General features: G+C 40.1%; 1 protein-coding gene across 1 annotated transcript in view; it reads right to left on the bottom strand.

Moving 5' to 3' along the window:
* TRAPPC10 (trafficking protein particle complex subunit 10) overlaps positions 1 to 15,004 on the bottom strand; it is a 37,433-nt gene extending 22,429 nt beyond the window's left edge. The window contains exons 1-6 of the mRNA XM_041399847.1: positions 14,844 to 15,004; positions 5,704 to 5,785; positions 4,879 to 5,014; positions 3,590 to 3,786; positions 2,075 to 2,270; positions 839 to 950 (exon numbers count right to left, since the gene is read on the bottom strand). Coding sequence (XP_041255781.1) covers positions 839 to 950; positions 2,075 to 2,270; positions 3,590 to 3,786; positions 4,879 to 5,014; positions 5,704 to 5,785; positions 14,844 to 14,922 — 802 coding nt within the window. The 5' untranslated portion in view covers positions 14,923 to 15,004. The remainder of the gene's footprint in view (positions 1 to 838; positions 951 to 2,074; positions 2,271 to 3,589; positions 3,787 to 4,878; positions 5,015 to 5,703; positions 5,786 to 14,843) is intronic.
* Between the last annotated feature and the right edge of the window lie 5,774 nt (positions 15,005 to 20,778).

Raw genomic sequence — 20,778 nt, forward strand, 5'->3', positions numbered from 1 at the left:
AGAACTTCCACTGCGAGGTAAGATAACTTAATTTCACATTCATTTCCCATAGGTATTTTGTCTTCATTGTATGTCTGTTATCAGTATAGTGGCAACCAGTTTCTAATTTATTTATCAGCAATTAAGCCTACATGAAATTCAAGACAAACAAGTATTTGCTTAAGTGTTTCTCACTCGGCCAGCATGGATGGATGTTCCCCCACTTCCAGGTATTGCATTGGGTTCAGTCAGCACAAATCTATTGCACTGCAATTACTCCTGCACTGTATTTTCACCAGATTCATAAAACATATCTGATTAAAGCTGTTATATAACAGCATGTGCTTTAGCTCATTAAAATAGCTTAAAGCTATTTGATACTTCTTGCACAGTAATTTTTCTCGAAAATGAAGTTAAATCTTCTGTAGTGCAGATTAAGCACCTATTTCTATTAAGTTTTGCAGTGGTTACCAAACATCTTGTGTAATTTGAGGCAACACTGAATGCACTTTTCCAGGAAGCTCTTTACTGAAAAACCTAGCAGTGAGCTGTAAAAACAGCAGCTGTACCTCAGCCAGATCAATACTTGTGTCATTTCATAGTTCAGGGCTCTGGTTGTAACAATCATCCCATTAGAGAAAAACACAGGTTTTCATTAAAAATTGCTTCTAAGCCTCACAGAGAAAAAACAAAATTTTGGTAAGACTGTAACTGATGGACACTTGTGTTTGCACACAGCATAAAACCAGAGCACAAACTGCCTGGTGCAGCCTCCCTGGGACTGCCCAAAGCACAGGGCTGCTCAGCACAGTGAAGGAACTCATGCACTCAACACTTACTTCACATTTCAGACACTTACCACCAGCCCCGAAGTTGACAACGTACTGAGAGAACAAGGCATCCAGCTCATCATACTGCACCAGGGCATCCTCAAACTGCTGCAGCATCTCAAAGACAAAGGCCAGCTCTTCCTTTTGGCACACAAGCAATACAGGGAACATGTTATTCACATATTCATGTCTGGTATTACAGCCTGTCCTCATCCATCCACAGAGCTCCAGGAACTACTTTTTGTAATTTTCATTTCACACATATAAGAAAAACCGGCTATTGGAGCAGATTTCTTCCCAACACAGAAAGGTCCACAAAAGAAGATTAAATCATACAGCTCTGCCAGTAAATTCTGATGTGTATCCAGATCCTGATTCACTACAAGATAATGCTCATAGATCTATTAAAAGTTTGAAATTAATTTATTTATTATAAATGAAAAAATGCTGAAGACTCATCTCCCATAATAGTACTGATGATTTCCCCTCAGTTTACATCATGAAAGCATCAATTGTAGTGCATCATAAAAGTGCATCACATTTTTGTACACAAAGCCAAACTGCTAAGTAGAAAAGACCTCAAATAAGATATATCCCATGTAAAAGACAGCACATGCAGTCAAAGGAGACGTGAGGATGCAGTGGAGTAGAGATCAACACTGTACAGGGACCAGAAAATTCCAAAGGAATCAAGATCTTTAATGTTATCAAACAAGAGGTTCTTGCTTTTCTCTAAACCAGCTAAAACAAAACTGTATTTATAACTACATAAAAAATAGAATTCATGGCACTCTATGTATGGATTACTTCAAAACAGACACTTTTCTAAACATCACCTCCATAAATACTGATAAGAATCTAAAGAAAGAAAACAGCATCATTCATATTAAATACCAATTGTGAGTTTGAGTGTTATGCACAGTAATGGGACATTTACCCCAAATTCAAGATCAGCTACAAAAACACTTTCTAGATGCAACTAATTTGCTTCAATTGAGATTCATAAAATTTTGACAAGCCTGAAAAGATTCTGCTTCTTTAACAGCAGGAAACTGTATTACTGCATTAACTGTATTAAAAGGTAACTCAAACCTGCTGCAAACAGGATCCAAAAACACTCCTTTTAAATCAGTCTCCATAATTCCTGCCACAGCACTCAAAGAATGATCAGAACATTAAAAGTACCAGAAGTCCAACCACAACAAAAAGGCACCATTTTTAAAACTAGGACTCAAGTATTTTCTTCAATATCAAGAGACTTTTACCTGGACCATGAAATACTCGCAGAAGCTCCACCCTGGCTCAGTCCTTTTCTCTCTCAGAGTTCTCATGTCATCTTCAAACTTGCCTAAGTTTTTGGTAAAGGACATGAGAAGCAATGTCCTGAGTTTGGTCAGGAAGGCATTCCAAGATTCCTGAGAACGGGAAGAGTCCTTCAAAGGGTCAGAAAGTACTACACATCTGTAAAGAGATTGATAAAATTCTATTTGAGGAGGAAAACACATAATTCACATATAAATGCCCAGCTGAATACTGTGCATTCCTGACAAATTCAGAATGAACAATATTTAGTTTTTCATTCCACATTAATCAGAGGGAAAAAAAAAACAAGATGAGGGTTAAGTTATGTTTGTTTGGAGGCAGCTATGTTGGGGTTTTGGGTTTGTTTTTTTTTTTTTGGTTGGGGCTTGGTAGCTTTTAAAAAGCTTTGTCATGTGATACAGTTTATGAGAAAAGTTAAGTGTTTTACCCAGATTGAGTACTCTAAAGCTTTTTTTTTTTTTAAAGTAAATAATGGATACATTATTCTAACTCCTTAAATATAAGTAATGCTGTAGCTAACCTAGAAAAGAAAAGTCTGCCTAGCAATACAAATCAGCAGAACAGCAAATATAGCTACTCCTGGTAAAGATTATACAAAATAGAAATCAAATCTATTCGATCACATATAGTCAGCCTTTCCTAGCTCACTTGAAATAATCATCCATAATAGATTATTGAAATACCTCAATCTGGTTTTACACATCCTATGTGTTAAACTTCCTCTGCTTTTCTCAGAAAATAAACAGATCCCATTAATTTACAAATAAATTGACTTTTTCAGAGCATCTTCTTTCCTCAGTTTTTCTATCACAATTTATTAACATCAAAAAAATTAATGATATCTCTAAAGAAGGAAAATCTCTCATCCAAGTAAAACACTATTTCTGATTAGAAAATCCTATTTTGTTGGTCTTAATGAAAGCAAGAACAGTTTCATACATTCATTACTATTTCCTTAGAATAAAAACATCTGAAGAAACTGGCCTTATGTCAATTATCTCAGAGTGGAAAGGTGATTAAGTGAACAGCAGAAAGTACAATGCCAAAAAATAAGCCCTATGGGCTTTACATTCCCCACTCACCTCATTCCCACTACCTGCAACTCTGGTAAGACTTTTGCAAGCACCTAAGCAAACAAAAAACCCTGAAGGTCTAAAAGCTGATTAACATCACACTGTTCCCCTTAAACCTCGCTAAGCCAGGAGGAGATACTTGAAATCTATTTGACACACATTTCAAAGCTGCCACAAACCCAGGAAAACTGAAAATAAAATTTCTCCCTTTATTCTCTGTGCCAGCTTCCTTCAAAGCACAGATCTCACAGAGCCACCAGTCTGAATGCTGGACAACAAGGGAAGTCTTTAAATGAGCAAGGAATGTCTTGCATATGGAGTTGAGTTTATAAATCAGCACACTGGTCAAAAGATGAAAACGTTTGCAAGCCCAAGAATGCTCACCTGTCACTTTGCTTGTTACAGAAGTCATTCCTTATTTTATCTACTATAGAGGTTCGGGGAAGGATATTGGTTTTGTTCTTTTTCTTGGCATCACTCTCAACCACCACAATCAGCCAGTCCACTGAGCTGTGAGCTTTGAGAACGTTCTGCCACTTGGTGATGTCATCCTTGACTGTGGTTTTGTACACTTCCGTGTCCTGGGATGAGAAGTGGTGAATCATCAAATCAAACAGACATTCTGAACAACTTCAAAAGGCAAGTTTTGTTCCAAAAGAAGGCAAACAGAAAGACATATCAAATGGAATTAGTGACAGTAAGTTCACTTACTGAAAAAAATCAAATGAGATAAAGCATAGTAAATTTCTAGTCTTTTAATTCAATTAATTTCCAGTATTTTAGTTGATAGCAAATATTGTATTTGGTACGTTATCATTCTTCAGATGACTGAAATTAAGATTTTTTTAAACATCTTTTGAGGTCTTTAATTTGCACCTTCTGGAGCTTTACAATAAAAACATGTTTGAAATTAAAAAGCTGAAGTGTTTTATTCTCACATAGTAACAGAAGTGTGATATTTCCACCTTCTGCACTGCTCAAATCTTAACCTGTTTAAAAGCTTTCATACACATAATTTTTAAAAAAAGCAGAAGCACTGTTTGGAATTATTTTGCTTCTGGGTTAGTGTTACACAGATAAATTCAGATAATTCTTAAGGCTGTTCTGGATTCTTTTTGACTGGTCACAGATCAGATGTCACCTGTGTCCTTCAAGCGGATAATTAATTCAGAACAGAGGCAAACCAAAAGGCAGTGAACTGGAGATAAACAGGATTAAGACATTCCAAATCTTGCCCAGTTAAATTGCTGACATCCACCAGTACTGACATATACAGAAGATGCAACTAAAGAAAAAAAAAATTGCATCTTTAGATTTCAGTGCACCAACAGATCATAACTGAACTACCCTGACCACATTTCTGTGTTACAAAGAAAGTGCACTGTGGCACTGCAGTGTCACTGTAAGACCCCGAGGTTTTTGTGACAAAGTGCTGAAACAGGTTATTCAAATGCCTGTCCTCTTAGTGTCAAGTAACATTACAAACAGATACTGCTTATGGCAAGAAGTGCTCAAGCTAAGTTTTGTTTCCAGCAATATATCGAGTATGCATGCTTGTGCAATCCAGACTTAATTATTTTGACTTTCTGCTTGTGCTGTCTGTTATTTTCATTTGCTTTTCATGCTTACGTGAACAATTTAATTTTTAAATTTGAGTTTTTCCGAGTACTTACGCAACATTCTGTCCAATAAATATGAAGGAAGGGAAAAGTCAAAAGGGCTTTATTCCCCTCTTTGGGTAGTAGCTCCTCTTTAAACTGAACAAAGTTGGATTCCAGGTGAATCATCTTCGGAGCACGGCCGTAAGACCTACAGAGTTTAAAAAGTGAAATTAGTGGACAGAATAGAAAAATGAACACGTGTTGTGGGGAAGAGAAATAAACTGAAATACTCTGGCACTGCAAACACACAAACTACACTCACTGCAGTTGGTATAAAGTCAACTAAAAGATTTGGTATTGCTTGAAATGAGATAAAAGCTCCTTTTTGAAGACCAGCAGCTAGAAGCTCTTCAGCTTTCTTTCAGTAAAAGATTTTCTGTATCTTGAGCACAAGTAGAAAATACCAAATAAGAGAATTCCCAAAAAATTTTTTTCAATTACAAAACATTCAAATACATTAGATGTATTTCTGATGGGAAGTATATATAATTCCATGTGAGTTTTATCTATATGCTCATTGAGAAGAAGACTTTCCACTTTCAGAACACAGCAGCCAAAGTACAGCAAAGCACACCAAGACAAACCCACAAACCACAAAATCAGGAAGAGAAACACAGCATTACTATCATTTTTCTTTAGGCAAAGTTGAAGGGTTGAAAAGATCATCCTGAAGTGCACAACATTCACTTTGATTATCTAATTTCTCCAATTTCTCCGAGTCAGTTCCTGTGTTCAACTCAATTTATGGTAAAAGCTCCTCAGAACACAACAAATACACATTTACCCAGGTCAAAACCACACATTGAAACAGAATCACAGAATAAAATTTAAGTTTACCTCCTCCATTCCATGGGTTCTCTAGGAAGCTGCTGAGAAAGTGTAGGATACAAGGAAGTAAATAAATTCTGATCTCCAGCACCTGAAAATGAAAGACATTAATATATTAGCATGTGCAAATTACAAAATGTATATTATCTGCTATTCTACTAATGGTCTGCTGTTATTAAGAACAGTTAATTTTGTCTGCTACGTGGAAGCTGGAGTCCAGCACTGAACTAGAGTTCTTTTAATCACTCTCAAGACCTAATACAACACTTTCAAGCAGACACTGTTACAAACTTCCTATTGTGATTTTCCACAGAGCCACATAATCCATATACCAAAGAGAGTATCATAAAGCTGGTCCAACTCCAAAACCAAAACAAACAGCTTCTTAGCTGAAGTCATTGGTTAAAAAAAAAAAAAAAAAAAGTATATTTAAAAATATTCCAGGATTTAAACTTCCCAAAACAGAAGACTGGGTAGAGAGTGGTTCCCATAATTCTGTAGCTGGGCCTACACTGAGAAAATCTGGTTTAGCACCTGTTCTGTGTTTTACTGGATATGATTCCTCTCTCCTCATTATCTGGGCTGTTGTTAATACAAAACACCTCCCTGACTACCATGCTGTTCTTCAGAAACACGAGGTCTGTTAACACAGTGCAGGTCCCAAACAATACATTAAACACAACACCACTGCAGGAGCTACTTATATACAAGTCAGAACAAAATGCAGTGTTTACCACATGAAAAAAATATATTACCAGTAACCTTTTAACAATATTTCTTAAATTCTCTTAGGTTTAGGGAGGATATGAAAAGGATAAGACATTAATTAAGATTTTAACAGCCTTATAGCAATTCTGCTATTTCCTGGTGGTTTTCCTTTTCACCATCATCCTGCACACCAGAACAGGAAGATCTTCTCACCTTCCTGTGGAACTGGAAGCTGCAGCTCAAGAAGTACCTGACATCCTTTCTTCTCCCTCCCACCCCCCAATCTCACATCCAGGCATTGCCTCCACCCTCCTTTAGCATTCTTTAGTTCATCTTAGAAATCCTTTTCTAGTCCACTCTCTTTCCCCAATTTTCTCATATATACTATTATTCTCACATACAGCATTTTGATTACCAGCACTAGCACAATTCTATCACCACACAAGAAAGTATATTAAAAAATTAATGTTTAAAAATCTGATTAAGTGCAAGAACAAGCAAAAACGGCTCTTGTGATGCCTGGCCACATTAGCTATTTTATGATATTGCATTGCTGAATAACAGCTAAAAAACAAAACAAAAACAATTAGTACTTCACCCCTGTTTCTCCAGAAAAGTACCTTATGCTTGATCCTTCACCTTCATGCCATCTGAATTAAGTGTACCATACCACATGCTATTTAAGACCACAAACAAATGCCCTGAATGAATACTGAAACAAATGTTAGTCATAGTATTAATGCTGTTTTATACCAAGCTACACCTCTGTGAGCCAAACTGAGAACAGTCTATTGATTTGCAACTCATTACTGCCCACAGAGAGTGAAACATGGCTTAGTGACTTAGCAGCAGCACGATGACCACATCAAAACGAGAGCCTGTGAGCTCCAAATCTGCTGGAAAGAACACGCCACACATTTTATCTCTGGAGTATAACAAAGAAATTTTTATACACTGCACCTAAAAATTCAACGTATGCCACAAAAATATTCCAGAATTCAACATCTTAAGTAAAAAGGACTACTACTGGATACAGAGGAACTAAAGGATAATGTGCAAGCACCCTGCTATTCAGACAGACACATCACATTATCAGCTTAAAACAGGTACATTCATTTTAAAACCAGTCAGCTTTTCCTCCTGCATTGGTTTTGAGGGCATATCAAAAACACGTAAGAATGTGTTTTATGATCAAGGCAACACAGTCCTCTAGGATTAGAAGAAAAGTGAGAACAGACCTTCAATGTGAAATACATTGGCTGTCTTTGAACACAGACCAAAGCTGCTACCACGTATTTCCAACACCCAAAGGGCTGCAACATTTCATGTTCTGCTCATCTGGACCCTGTACCTACTGTAATCAGCATGTTTGAGCTGATCAAGCCAAGAACACTAAAATGAAGTTATCAGCAGGCAACACCAGCACAGCACTGACACGGGACTAGCACTGATACCAGTAAGTACAATTCCTTACAGGAATTGTAAGGGCTGTCAGACTGGCCAGATGCACAATCAATTGTGAACTGGGTGCTACTGGGCTGCAGGGAGGGAGGGGAGGCAGCACAGCACAGAGGCAAGAGCACAACCTGCACAAAGAACAGAACAGGAAGTCCCAAAATATCACTATTTCTGGAGTGGTGTTGAGCAAGATTCCTACGGCTCAAGAGACCTCCAGCATGGCAGAAGTCTCATTCTCTTCTCTATATAGATGCCTCTGATGCCTCAGTAGTTGTTGTATCTATGATCTACTTTCCAAAATATTTAAAAAAAAAAGGGGTGGGGAGGGGGAATAAGATGGAAAATACAGAAGAAATAAAGGAGAAAATAGAAACAACACCACTACAGGAATTTTTGCTTGTATCTGTCTGAATTCTATGAATTTAAAATTAAACATTCCAAAACCCCAAGTAACCCTAGAATTCAAACTTAAAGCAAACCCAAAAAGTCTGCACAAAAGTCTGAGAACTGCTTCAAATATTTTGTGGTAGGACTTGTCATTTTTTGCAAGCTGGTGAGGAGGGTTTTTGGTTGAGGTGTTTTGGAAAAAAAAAAATAAAATAACTATATCAATTCAAATTCATTTCAGTGGGTTGGTCTCAACACTAAGACCCAAGCCAAACCATTATATGACTGTCAGTACCATTCTGTGGTGTCAGTAATGGGGCCAGAGTGTAAATGATTATCAGACACAACTGAAAGGGACAAGGAAGGATATATATGTGTATATATGGGAAGGGAAAGTAATTCTGGAATCCTATCATAATTAAAATCAAGAAGCCTTCAGAGAAGGGTTTTCATCTTTCAGAACCTACAGGCAAATAAGACCAAAATACCCCACAGAGATGATAACTAGGGAGCAACATTAGAGTCTGATAGGCTCTTGGAACACCTACCTCAGCTTTTAAACGTTGTATGTCTGAATTAATCTACTCCCCACCTGGATGTCAACAGACACCCCACAAATACAGAAAGAACACAGTGACTCTTTCAGAGATACCACACCCAGTTCAGGGTGCTTCTGCACATGGAGTGGTAACACACAACAATTAAAGCAGCAATGTTCAAGTCATATATGTTAAAAATAAATACCCCAGGAGAAAGAGAAGAACAAAGCACCTGTTTCCTTCCTTTCTACATGACAAAGTTCAAAGGGTAGGGCCTTTGGCACTTATCCAAACACTTCACATGGGTGGAGGATGCATCAAGAGCAGCCCTGAGGAGAGGGAACTGGGGGTGTTGGTTGAGGAGGAGCTCAACATGGCCAGGCCAGAAAGCCAAAATTGTCCAGGGCTGCATCCAAAGCACCGTGGGCAGCAGGGGAGGGGGGGATTCTGCCCCACTCAGGTGAGACCCCACCTGCAGAGCTGCCTCCAGCCCCAGGGTCCCCAACATGAGAGCGACATAAACCAGCTGGAGTGGGACCAGAAGAGGGACAGGAAGATGCTCGGAGTGCTGGGGCACCTCTGCTATGGAGAGAGGCTGAGAGAGGGGCTTGTTCAGCCTGGAGAAGAGACCTTAGAGCCCATTCCAGTGCCTAAAGGGCCTCCAAGAGAGCTGGAGAGGGACTTTGTACAACGGCCAGGAGTGACAGAACAAGGGGCAATGGCTTTAGGCTGGAAGAGGGTAGATTTAGACATCAGGATGAAATTCTTCCATGTGAGGGTGGTGAGGGTGCCCAGAGAAGCTGTGGCTGCCCCTGGATCCCTGGGAAGAGTTCAAGGTCAGGCTGGATGGGGCTTGGAGCATCCTGGGAGAGTGGAAGGTGTCCCTGCCCATGGCAGGGGTTTGGGACAGGACAATCTTTAAAGTCTTTTCCAATCCAAACAATTCTGTGATTCTTTCCTCCTTGTCTTTCTTCCTGACATTCTGGTAGATCAAACCAGTGCAGCCTTCTTCCCTTTCCTCTTAGGACATTTTTTAGGTTCATGCCTGCCTAAAACCACCAAAATCCCCAATAATATACTTTTTCCTAACAGTTTCCAAACTTCTTAGATGCTTAGAGGCCTTGTCACTATAGTATCTAAATACATCACATTGAATTTTTTTTTCCTCTAGAGGAAATTATCCTAACCCACTAACTACACAAGCAGTTTAAAACAAAAACTCCTGAGGTCACATGACTAAAGAAGACAAATATTTTCCTTTGATACCAGTGACAAGCCCAGTCAACTGAGATAAAAGGCTTTGAATACCTTTAAAAGAATGCAGAGCCAAGACTACACTTTGGTGTAGTTTTGTTTGGGTTTTATCCCTAAGTATCACTCACAGCTAACCTTTCTGACCCCACTTACTTTTTCACTAGTAAGAAGTTCTACTACTAATCTTTTTTCTTAAATCACTAGCGTGTAAGAAGTGGATCTACCTGAAGTTTTGGTGAGGTTTTTATGTTTACAGCTTTTAAAAATTCATATTCAAAAGAGGTCTAAAAACCAAAACACAACACAGCTGAATTGCTATATAAAAACCACAGCCGATTCACTAGAAGAAAATCCTTTTAGCAAAACTCCACTTCTGCAATTCTGAATCTGTAAAACAGGTTAAAACTAACAAGTATATGCCACTTCTTCTCATGACAAATGTAATCAAATATTTAAGCACAGAATAATGTATCAGCTACACAACAGTGATGACTTACAATGCAGGCAGGAGTTCTGGTTGAGAACAGGGAAGATGAATTTATAGGATATAGTTGTTAAGTGGTCTCACTAGCAGCAAAACATTCTAATCACTTGGGCTACATCCTGCTTCTTCCTGGCATATTTTTTTATTACATCAATCTACTAGTAACAGAAGAACTTTTGAATCAAGCTCCTCTAGTCCCAGAACAATATTCTTAACTGTAAGTATTTATTTTCACCACAAAAAGATGCAAAATTCTTCCCTTTCCCTCCCCACCCCTTACTTTTATTAATCTTTCTGTTCCTACTGTAGATAATTGCAAACATTTTGCAGGTTTTTCTTGGGCCTACAAAGCATTTGCTGATGGTTTTTTGGCTGCTGTATCACAGCACATTCTGAACATGGACCAGATAAAAATGATGCATACCATTCTCTCCAACGATTATATATAAAGTCCATTGTGCTAAAACAGATTATTGACAGTGAGAGCAAACATGCAAACACACACTATGAACAGACAGAAGACAATATAAACAGATACTACCAGCTGATAATGGAATATTCCACAACTGCGTGAAGATAATTACAAAAGAACAGCTTTTTAGGAAAGCTCTGAAAAACCTAATAATTACTTCATTTTGCAAAATTGCTTTTAGTCTTCAGCCCCCTCTTCATATGGATAGAGCTAATAATTTAAGTGCAAATCAGCTACATAAGGATGAGTTCTTTAGCTGATATATATGTGGGACAACATTATATTGAAGCTCCAAAGACTTCCTCAAAGTTTCAGATAGGATTCCTGAGAAGGAAACAACATTGTTTAGGTTTCCTAGGAAAGCAAGCTGCACTGGGTTAGAGATTTTGTAAAGTCAACATTTTACAGAAACTACTCAAGTTCAAGATGTTTGATGCAAACACTCAACTTGCCTCTGCAAAAAAACCCAAAAAAAATTAATGATGCTAAAAATAATCCTTCTACAGCAGTGAGAAAGCTGTAAAATGACTCAAAACACTTTGTAAGCTTACCAGGTCTGGTAGCAATGCAGATAAATTGCTACAAATGAGTTGAGAGTTCACAAAGTAACATGAGAGAGTGCACAACCATAGCTGGACAGCGAAACTCCCTAGTGGCTCTGCAATCTAGTAAGACTGTCAGTGTAAAAAATATGGCTCAAATTAATTTGGAATTGAGTCATCACCGCACTCAGTCCTACCTGACAAGAGTGATTTAACACTCAGGGGTGCTGCCATACTGAGAAAAGAGAAAATGTATAAAGGAACACAAACTTTCTGTGAATATACTACTTTTTCCACACTTGGAAAATATGATTGTCTGTATGCCTAGAGAAAGGGTCTCCAGAAGTTTGCCATGCCTTGCAGAATTCTATGAATCTAAAAACTCTCTGTTAAAACTACAGGCGTTTCCAGTGATGCAAACACAATAAAAACACAGCTAATTCACTTACACACAGCTTCTGAGGGCAAAATAATCAAGTTACACCACTAACATGAAAGAAGTGCTGACAAAAACTGCATTTGCAACTGGCATCAGATGTCCAAGACACGTGGAACCTGCCATTTTTTCCCATAGGCCAGAGCCTGTACACAGGGTGCTGAATTCAGGGTTGTGCCAATATAGCAAATAACTACTGCTACAATACAGACTAACTCATAGATTTGAAAGCATAGCTCTCTCTACCAAAGAAGCATTCCTTTCAGAGCATTCTCAAATTTATTTCAAGTTGGTAAAAATATTTGTTTACAAAACAACTCTGGTATGCACAGTGTTGAAAAGAAGTTTCGCTATGAACTAAACTCCCTCTTCAGTTCTCTCTTATTAAGAACAAACCCTAAGAGTTAATAGGAGTTATTTCATGATACAAAAGTTTACCTGACAGAGATTAATCTGAATCTTGTAGCAAAAGGAAATAGTTCTGTTCTGAAAAGCACCCTCACTTAACCTTCACTCTTACTTCACATAATCAGAACCCAGCCATCCTCTCACAGGTCTGTTTTACTCCATGTGCCCCTCCTGGGTGGAGCACATCCCAGACAACTCCAACTGCCTGAAACTGGAACCACAGACAAAAGATAAACTGTGTTGGTTGAGCAGTTTCTAATACCATGGCTTTTAATGTGTTTTGCAACAAACCAACACCTAGTCAATCCTTTCTCTGGAAGGCCAAGCCTCACCTCTCCATAAATCTCTGGCAATATAACGCTTAGAGGAGCTTCCCTTCAACCAAGTCATTATTGGTGGATGCACTTATTTGAAATACTGGAGTCTCTAAGTACTCCACTTCTCTGAACAGAGAAGAGAAACTAAAGCAGTTACAGTAAAATGCATTCCCCATTGAAATAAAATATTTTGGTTTAAAATGTAGCAAGTCACCCTTACTACATTCACCAGAGAAGTAATCTCTGAGCACTTTTGCTGAATTAACTTTAACTCCTGAATTAGGCTGTCTCAGACCAAGCCACTCCAGTCCACACCAGTAAAGATATTACTGTTGTTCTTGTCCAGGGCAATAGAATTATTCCCTCAGTCCAGGAGTGACAGGTAATGCTCAAATCCTGTCTCATTTGTAAGTCTGCTGCTACCATACTGGATGGGGATAAGAACAAAACATTTTACAATCGCAATGCATGCTCACTCACCACACAAAATTAATATTGTTTTCAATATCAGACAACTGGGCTTGACTGAAATCTGGTCAAATTTCATGTTTGGAAGTTTGAGAATTCCCTTGTACAAAGATACCAGAGCTCTTTTCAGCACCCATTAACAAAAAAAAACTAGGTTTTACCCTGAGGTAAAACTTTGTGTAGTTCAACAGACTAAAATGTTACTTAAATCATACAGGGACAGTGAAGACTGACCTGCACCACCAAGTCCCCCCACCACACACATGGAGACTCTCCAATGCTAAATACACATAAAGCCAGAAAATCTAAAAAGCAAGCATCCCCAGCCTGAACAGTAGCATTAACACCAGCAAACTATATCCTCCGAATGTTTCTGATATGCACATTTTCTCTGACTTTAAATCTGAGGTGAAATGGATTTCAAAATTCTTGAAATAGGTGAGTAGAGAAGATTCAGTACAGATCCTGTTCACTTCAGCTTATAAACTGCATTCAAAAAAAGGAAAAAAGTTTAAGACAGAAAAAAAGCACATTTATAAAATAGTCTGGACAAAATATATACACACAGAGTTCCACAATTATACAGCTACAAGGTTACAGCTGGATACTTTTTCTAAGGTCTAAGACCTTAATCACCAATAAATGCTTACTCCATAATACGACAACACAACTGTGAAACAAGTTTCTATTTCACAGGCACATAAAGCATTCCCAGTGTTCTAGTGATAAAGTGCAAATATGTATTTTGTTACATCATTACTAAAGATATTTCTGACTAAGACCAGCTACTGGCTACGTTTTGTTAAAAAAGAAAAAGCAGAATTCTCTATGATCTCATTCACTTTACCTTCTTATTATCAACATTATGGGTGTAGTTAGAATAAAAAAGACTATTCCAGTTGGAAGGAACCTACCAGGATCATCTGGTCCAACTACACGACCACTTCAGGGCTGACCAAAAGTTACAGCACGTTAAGGGGACTGTCCAAATATCTCTTAGACACTGACAGACTTGGGACAGACTTAGACAGGAGCCTCTTCCAGTGCTTGATCCCTACAGAAACGCTTCCCAAGGCCCAGCCTAGTCCACGTGCTTGTTTTAAGCGATCTTTGAGAGCACCCCTCTACATCTGCAAGAGCAGGAGGGATCACGTTTTACATCAGGACCACCTGCCTGTCTCTGACACCTGAAAGAACTAATTCACAGCTGGAAGCAGGAACATCCTGTTTTGTTTAACTAAACCCTCTCAGGGATGGAAGCAAAGCACCTAAAGATTAAAGTATAATGTCAGTGGGAAGGCATCAGTGGGGATCGCCGCAGAGGATGCCTCCTCACAACTTCTCTTAGCACCAGCAAAGCCACACAAAGCTCGCTGGCAGGAAGTTTGGGGTTCACGATTTATTCTCACATTTTACCCTCTTCCCCTCAACACCTCTGAGCACAACATTCGGCTTGGTATTTACTACAGAAACAACCCCAAGTTTGCCCACTGCTATCAGAAATGGGGGGAGAAGCGAAGAGGCAAACCCCGCCACCAGATCCCTTTTTGCAGGTGCCCTGTCCCCACCCGGAGCTGCGGGACCCCCCCAAAACCAGCCAGCGGCTCCTCCCTCCCCCCGGGCCCGCAGGGGGCACCGGCCGGACCCCCAGCCCCGACAGCGGCGGGGACACTCACAGGTCACGATGGGCTTGTTCTCCATGGTGTAGATCACGGGGGGCTTCTCCCTGCCCTCCTCCTCCTCGGCGGGGTCCATGAGCGGGCGGGGTCGTCAGCCCCGGCTCCCCCGCCCGCCCGGCGCCATGGAAACACCGCCGGGGGGCTGGGACCGGACGGGACATTCCTTTCAGCCCGCAGCGCCGCTCCGGAGGGGAAGGCGGGCGGGAGAGGCTCATCCGCTTCCTGGATCACCGGGCAGGCATTACCGCTTCCGGGGAGCGCCGCCGCCGGGGAACCCGGAAAAGGGGGAATGCGGCGGGGAATGAAGGGGAAGCGCGGCCCGGGGACGGGATGGGGGGTCCCGGCCTGCGGCCCCCGGCAGCCGCGGGGACCGGGGCGGGGCTGCCCCTGAGGGAGCGCCCGAAGCGCCTGAGGGGCAGAGCCCCCGTGCCGCCCTGGCCGGTGACAGCCGGCGTGAATCGCGGAATGGTCGGGGTTGGTGTGACCTCTGGAGAGCACTCAGTGACCTCCGGAGATCACTCAGTCCATCCTTCTGCCCAGGCAAGGTCGCCCAGAGCAGGTGACACAGGAACGCGTCCAGATGGGTCTGGAATGTCTCCAGGCAGCGAGACTCCACACGCTCCCTGGGCAGCTGGTCCAGAGCTCTGCCAGCCTCAATGGAAATAAGTTCCTCCTTGTGTAGGGGTGAAACTTCTCTTGTTTTAGTTTATGCCCATTGCTCCTTGTCCTGCCGCTGGACAGCACTGAAGAGTCTGGCACCATCCTCTTGGCGCCCTCCTGATTTATATGTATGGATGAGATCCCTTCTCAGCCTTCTGTGAACTAAACAGGCCCTGCTCCCACAGGCTCTCCTCATAAAAAACATGCTCTTTATTAAAATGACTCTTATTTAAATTCGTTGCAGGGCTTCTGTGAGGCTTTGGTGGACTTCGTGGGCAGCTGCCTGATGTGTCATTCCCATGGCTGTTCACGGCTAGTTCAGTGGGAGTAAGTGCATCAGGGATCATGTTTTCCACTGACTTTAAATATAAAAGTGAATATGGCCCTTGAAGTTTAATGGTTTATAATGTAGGGTTTTAAATGCATAGAGATAATAACACCCCATTACACTTCTGTTGGGTCTAATTAGTGATATTAGAGCCATAAAATTGACCCTTGTTTTACTTTAGACTGAGATGCTATTCCTTTCTTTTAAATTAATCTGCTGTTCACCTGGGTCATCTGCAGTTTCTTCAGAATAAAGAATCCTAAACTTAAAGGGTTTGCACTTTCTCAAATAAAAGTAAGATCTAGAAGAACATATTGAAAGTAACCTACCATAAGGAGTAAAAAATGGAAAACACTGCAAACGTGTAAAGCCAAATGTAACCTCAGGTAGGACTATAAGTAATCTGTGAATTAATCATAGCTCTTTATTGCACAGTGACATTGTGCTCAGGTGGTTTGGGTGTTCTAATATTAATAGAAGTCAATTTGTTTAGAATTTTCTTTCAGTAAAACCTTAACCCTATTTTCTGGACTTAAAAAGTTGATTCAAAAATAATTACAGTGTCCGTGTAACATATTTCATCCCTTAATACTGCTGATGCTCCCAGTTTAATCTCTACCATTTTACTGGGGGGATTATTGGTTGTTTCCTATTTGAGTGTTTTCACCAACATTTGCACATAAATTTGCTTTCACCTTGATTGTAAGTTGTTTCCTTGGCACAGTCAAATTTTAAGAATTTTATATGGCACAATAAAATTTTTTAATCTGATTTTCAGGTTTAGGTGAGCAGTTGAACACAAACATTTTTTAGTGCTGTGAGAGTCAAGACATATCATGGTACAATTATATTTTTAAATGTCAACACAAACACTATTTTACAGTATAAGTGATAGGTGTGTGGCAAAAATTATTCACTGAAACAGAAAAGAAAAAACACTCGTTATGCACTCATAAGAAATTATAAATTCCTCCCAGTAAATTCCAAAGTAACTCAGATGCACAAAGTGATTTTGTACATCTGTCAAATGGTTCTGAACAGCACAGGTAGGGAAACAAGTAAACCCAGGTCAAATGTATTTATCCCCTTTTCTCAGAGATTAGAGCTAAAGCCAATAGTTCATTGGGATTAACATTTTGTTCTCTATAGAATTTGATAATTAAATTTCCTCTCTAGTTTTTATGTTGCAGTATAGCTGTTTCTAAAAACAAACAAACCAGCAAAAAGAAAAGCCCTGTCCTAGCCCTGCTTGCTGTTTTTGATAGCAAGTGAAGCAAATACATCTCTATTTGTGGTTTATTCCTGAACCATCTTCTCCCTCCCAAAAAAAGACAGACTAATACAGGCAAGAAGACTCAGGAAAACAACTTCTCATTATGTCTCAGCTGTGTAATTGCCAAAAATACTTGAAAGTCAGTTTGACAGAGAATGAAATAGACTGGTCTCTGATGGGAGAGGTAGATCTTTTCTAGCAAACTACTACACAGAAAAAAATAAATAAGCATTTGCAAATTGGGACTTCGACAGTTTTCTGGTTCTACCTTGCATTTTGAAATGAATGGATGGAATTTTCCTTCTGGGAAAAGAGGAAAAGGGACCACTTGAAGGGTAACTGGAATTTTGCTTTTCCTTTTACCTTTACACCAGCTAAAATACTCTCTGCCTCTACTAGAAATCATTACATATCTTAAATGAATATTAGTTTTGTGTCCACAAAACATAATCATTAGAGACACCAGGCCACTGTGGTGCTACAGTTCACTCCAATTTTTCAACCTCTCATGCATGGCAAGATAAAATTTAATTCTTGCCTACCAATCAGTCTCTTTAGCCAAGCAAATTCTCTTCACCATTTCAGATTGCTGGGTATCAGGTGCCTAAAACTTTTCTGTTGCCACATTAGCAGGGCAGAATGATGCCTGCACTTTGAATGAGGAGTCAGTAAGAGAGGAGGAGCTGAATTTGAGGTAGTTCATGGCCAGGCAGAGCCTGTACAAGTGCTTTTACGTATCAGCATGATCATTTCTATTCCAGCCACAGGCTTAGTGCCCAAGTAGGTCACCTCTGGGATGGATCTTGACTTTGAGGCACAGTATAAAGGAGCAGATTAATCTAAGAGGCATTTGTATGACTGGATGGAAAGACTGCTTGTGTATTACTAAACCAGGAAGAGTTTCCTGCTTTCCAAGTCTGTGCATCTCATTTTCCTGTGGATTTCAGGTCAGTGTGGACAGAAGGGCACACCAGCCTTTCTTTTCTCCACAGCCTGGCCCCTGCACAGAGCAGAGGTGTGCTGATGGAGCAGGGCCATAGCAAACACCATCAACACTCTGGGGTGTTTACAGGAACAGGGCTCTAGCAGGAAAAACAGCCTCAGAAAAATAGACTCTCTCCCAAAACAGGGCACATAAACTCGTTACATTTCCACAGCCAGACTCTGCACATCACTCTCACTTGGTTCAACTGCACTTCATTAATTGTAATTAGCAGGAGCTGGTGTCTCTTCTTCCAGCTTTCACTTTGTCTGTGCATTCTGATCGTGCAGCCTTGTTACTTCTCTCTCAGTTCACAGCTTCTCTCTGCAATAGCATTTATAAGTTACCATACACAATTCAAAATTTTCTCCCATCAAATTTTGCAGTTGTTCTTCTGTGACGTTTCTTCTTATTGATGACTTAGAGATTTATACACCCAGTAGCCACTGCCACCAGGCAGTCCCATCAGTACCTGGCTGGGTTTGGGTTAGGCTAGCTTCATGGGCAGTTCCTGTGGCTTTTGGGAACTCTCCCTCCTAGAGGAGGAATGAAGTCTGACTTGAAAGGTGGGAATTGTTTCAGAAGAAGAAACTGGTTTCAGAGGTGTTGTTTGTATATACTATGTGGTGGTTAATGTAAACCAAGGGTTAAATTTCTCACTATCCTCTTCTATCATATTTTGTATGCACAAACCCAGTGGCACAGGTGTCAGGCAAACAGAGTAAGTCAGCATATCCCACATCTTTTTCTGCTCCTGAATTTCCATTTCTTTCTTTTTTCCCTTGCTTCTCTTCTGTTACTGGTTTGTTTAAATGATGTGCTCTGCAAGGCAGGACAAGGAATTTCATTGTAAAATACTTGGCACTTGATCAAAATGAAACATAGCTGTAGCCTTAAGAACCATATCACAGAGATTAATGAGCTCAGTAACTGCAAGAGAAGCTGCAGTGGTTTTCTGAGGAACTGGATCCCATGTCTCAGGTCTCCTAAAGAGCAAGAAGGTTAATTAAATCCTGGCTCTTTGTTATGACATTAAATCCTAAAATGTGATGTCAGTCTTCAGGTCTCTACTGGGACAACTCTTGGTGAATTTCTTTCAAATATTTAAGCAGCAGGAAGATGAAAGGAAAGCACTTTAAGTGTATCCCTAATTGCCTTATGTTTTGATGCAGTGTCCATTACAGGGGAAAATCCACATTTGAAAATGTTCCTGCTGAGTTTCAAAATTATGACAACCATCCTATTTTGGGGAGGCAGGGAGAGAAAAGAAAAACAGAAAGAATGGTGTTGATGAAAGGAAATGATCACCAGCAGGCGAGGGTTTGATAGGAGGAAAGTAAAATTCTTGTGCCAGGTTTCAGTCAGGATGAAGACAAAACCAGCAGTGTCCACAGGACAATTTGATTCCTCTTCTCCAGTGTTTCCTGACTGTCTGTAAGATAACCAGGGCCCAGGGGTATCATGGTAGATCCTAGGATCCCAGGATTTGCTAGTAATAGCAGTCATTAATTTATTGTATCCTCTCATTCATATAAAATCCAAGTAAAGATTTGCCATGAACAATTTTATCTTTATATTCTCTATGTCTGACTACACTCTATAACATTTCCTGCTGGATGTAGTGGGTTGAGCCTGGCCAGCAGCCACACAAACACTCACTCTCCCATCCCCAGCAGGACTGGGGAAGAAAAGAAGAAAAACAGGAATGGGAAACCACATGGTTTGAGATAAAAACGGTTTATTAGGTGAGGGAAAGAGACAGAAATGAAGCAAAGGCAATCACTCACCACCTTCCACATGCAGAGCAGCCATTCTCCAAGCAGGAGCCACCTTGGGAGCCAGAAGTTTTCCTTTCTCTGTCCCAGTTTTTACTGGTGACCTTGACTTTATGGCACTGTATTGTATGTAAGGAAAAGCCCTTTGGCCAGCTGGGGTCAGCTGGCCCAGCAAACTCCCCTCACAATCTCTTGCCTATCCCAGCCTACTTGCTGGAGGAGAAGAGTGTCCAGGTCTGCTTGTTTTTACAACAATCTCATTTAACAGATCATGTTGGTTCCCTTCCGATGACGTAGTGTAGGATTATGCCAGGGATATTAATGAAATAATACCCAGACTTTGACATATTGTCACCACTACTGAAAACTGAGCCTGTAGATGGACAGTCCTGGGTGCAGTGGTAGGAGAGAGCTAATACATGTGCTTTTTTACCAAAGTTTTATGTTCTGTCTGACCTGAAAATGATTACAGATGAGAAACTTTATGGGGAAGATGAATATTTGAACGTTCAACAGTAGCAAGGTTTGGAATGAAAAACTGAAGGAATTTCTAGAGAAAGCCTCTCTTTTCAGGTTAAGCATCAACTTTCACCTCTGGGGAAACTTCAAACAAATTTTTCCAGTGAGGTTAAAGGATAAGTCTTTGCTTGTAGGGATTTCTTACATTTTCCTTTAAAACTTTTGGTAATTAATATTTTAGGGACAAATGGATATTGAAGTCCATGGGCTTCCACTGAAATGACAATCACTCTATTCAGTGTTTGGGATTAAAGATAAAACAACATAATAACTGTAACTAAGTTTTACAGATTTAGTGAAGGAAACTTTACCCCAAAGGAAGAATTATTCAATGAGTCAGGAGAGAAACAAATGTATAGTTTTATGTTTTCACTTTGACTTGTGGCAGCAGTCAG

Source organism: Onychostruthus taczanowskii, unplaced genomic scaffold (genome assembly GCF_017590055.1).
Source record: "Onychostruthus taczanowskii isolate IOZ18803 unplaced genomic scaffold, ASM1759005v1 scaffold17, whole genome shotgun sequence".
Taxonomy (NCBI): domain Eukaryota; kingdom Metazoa; phylum Chordata; class Aves; order Passeriformes; family Passeridae; genus Onychostruthus; species Onychostruthus taczanowskii.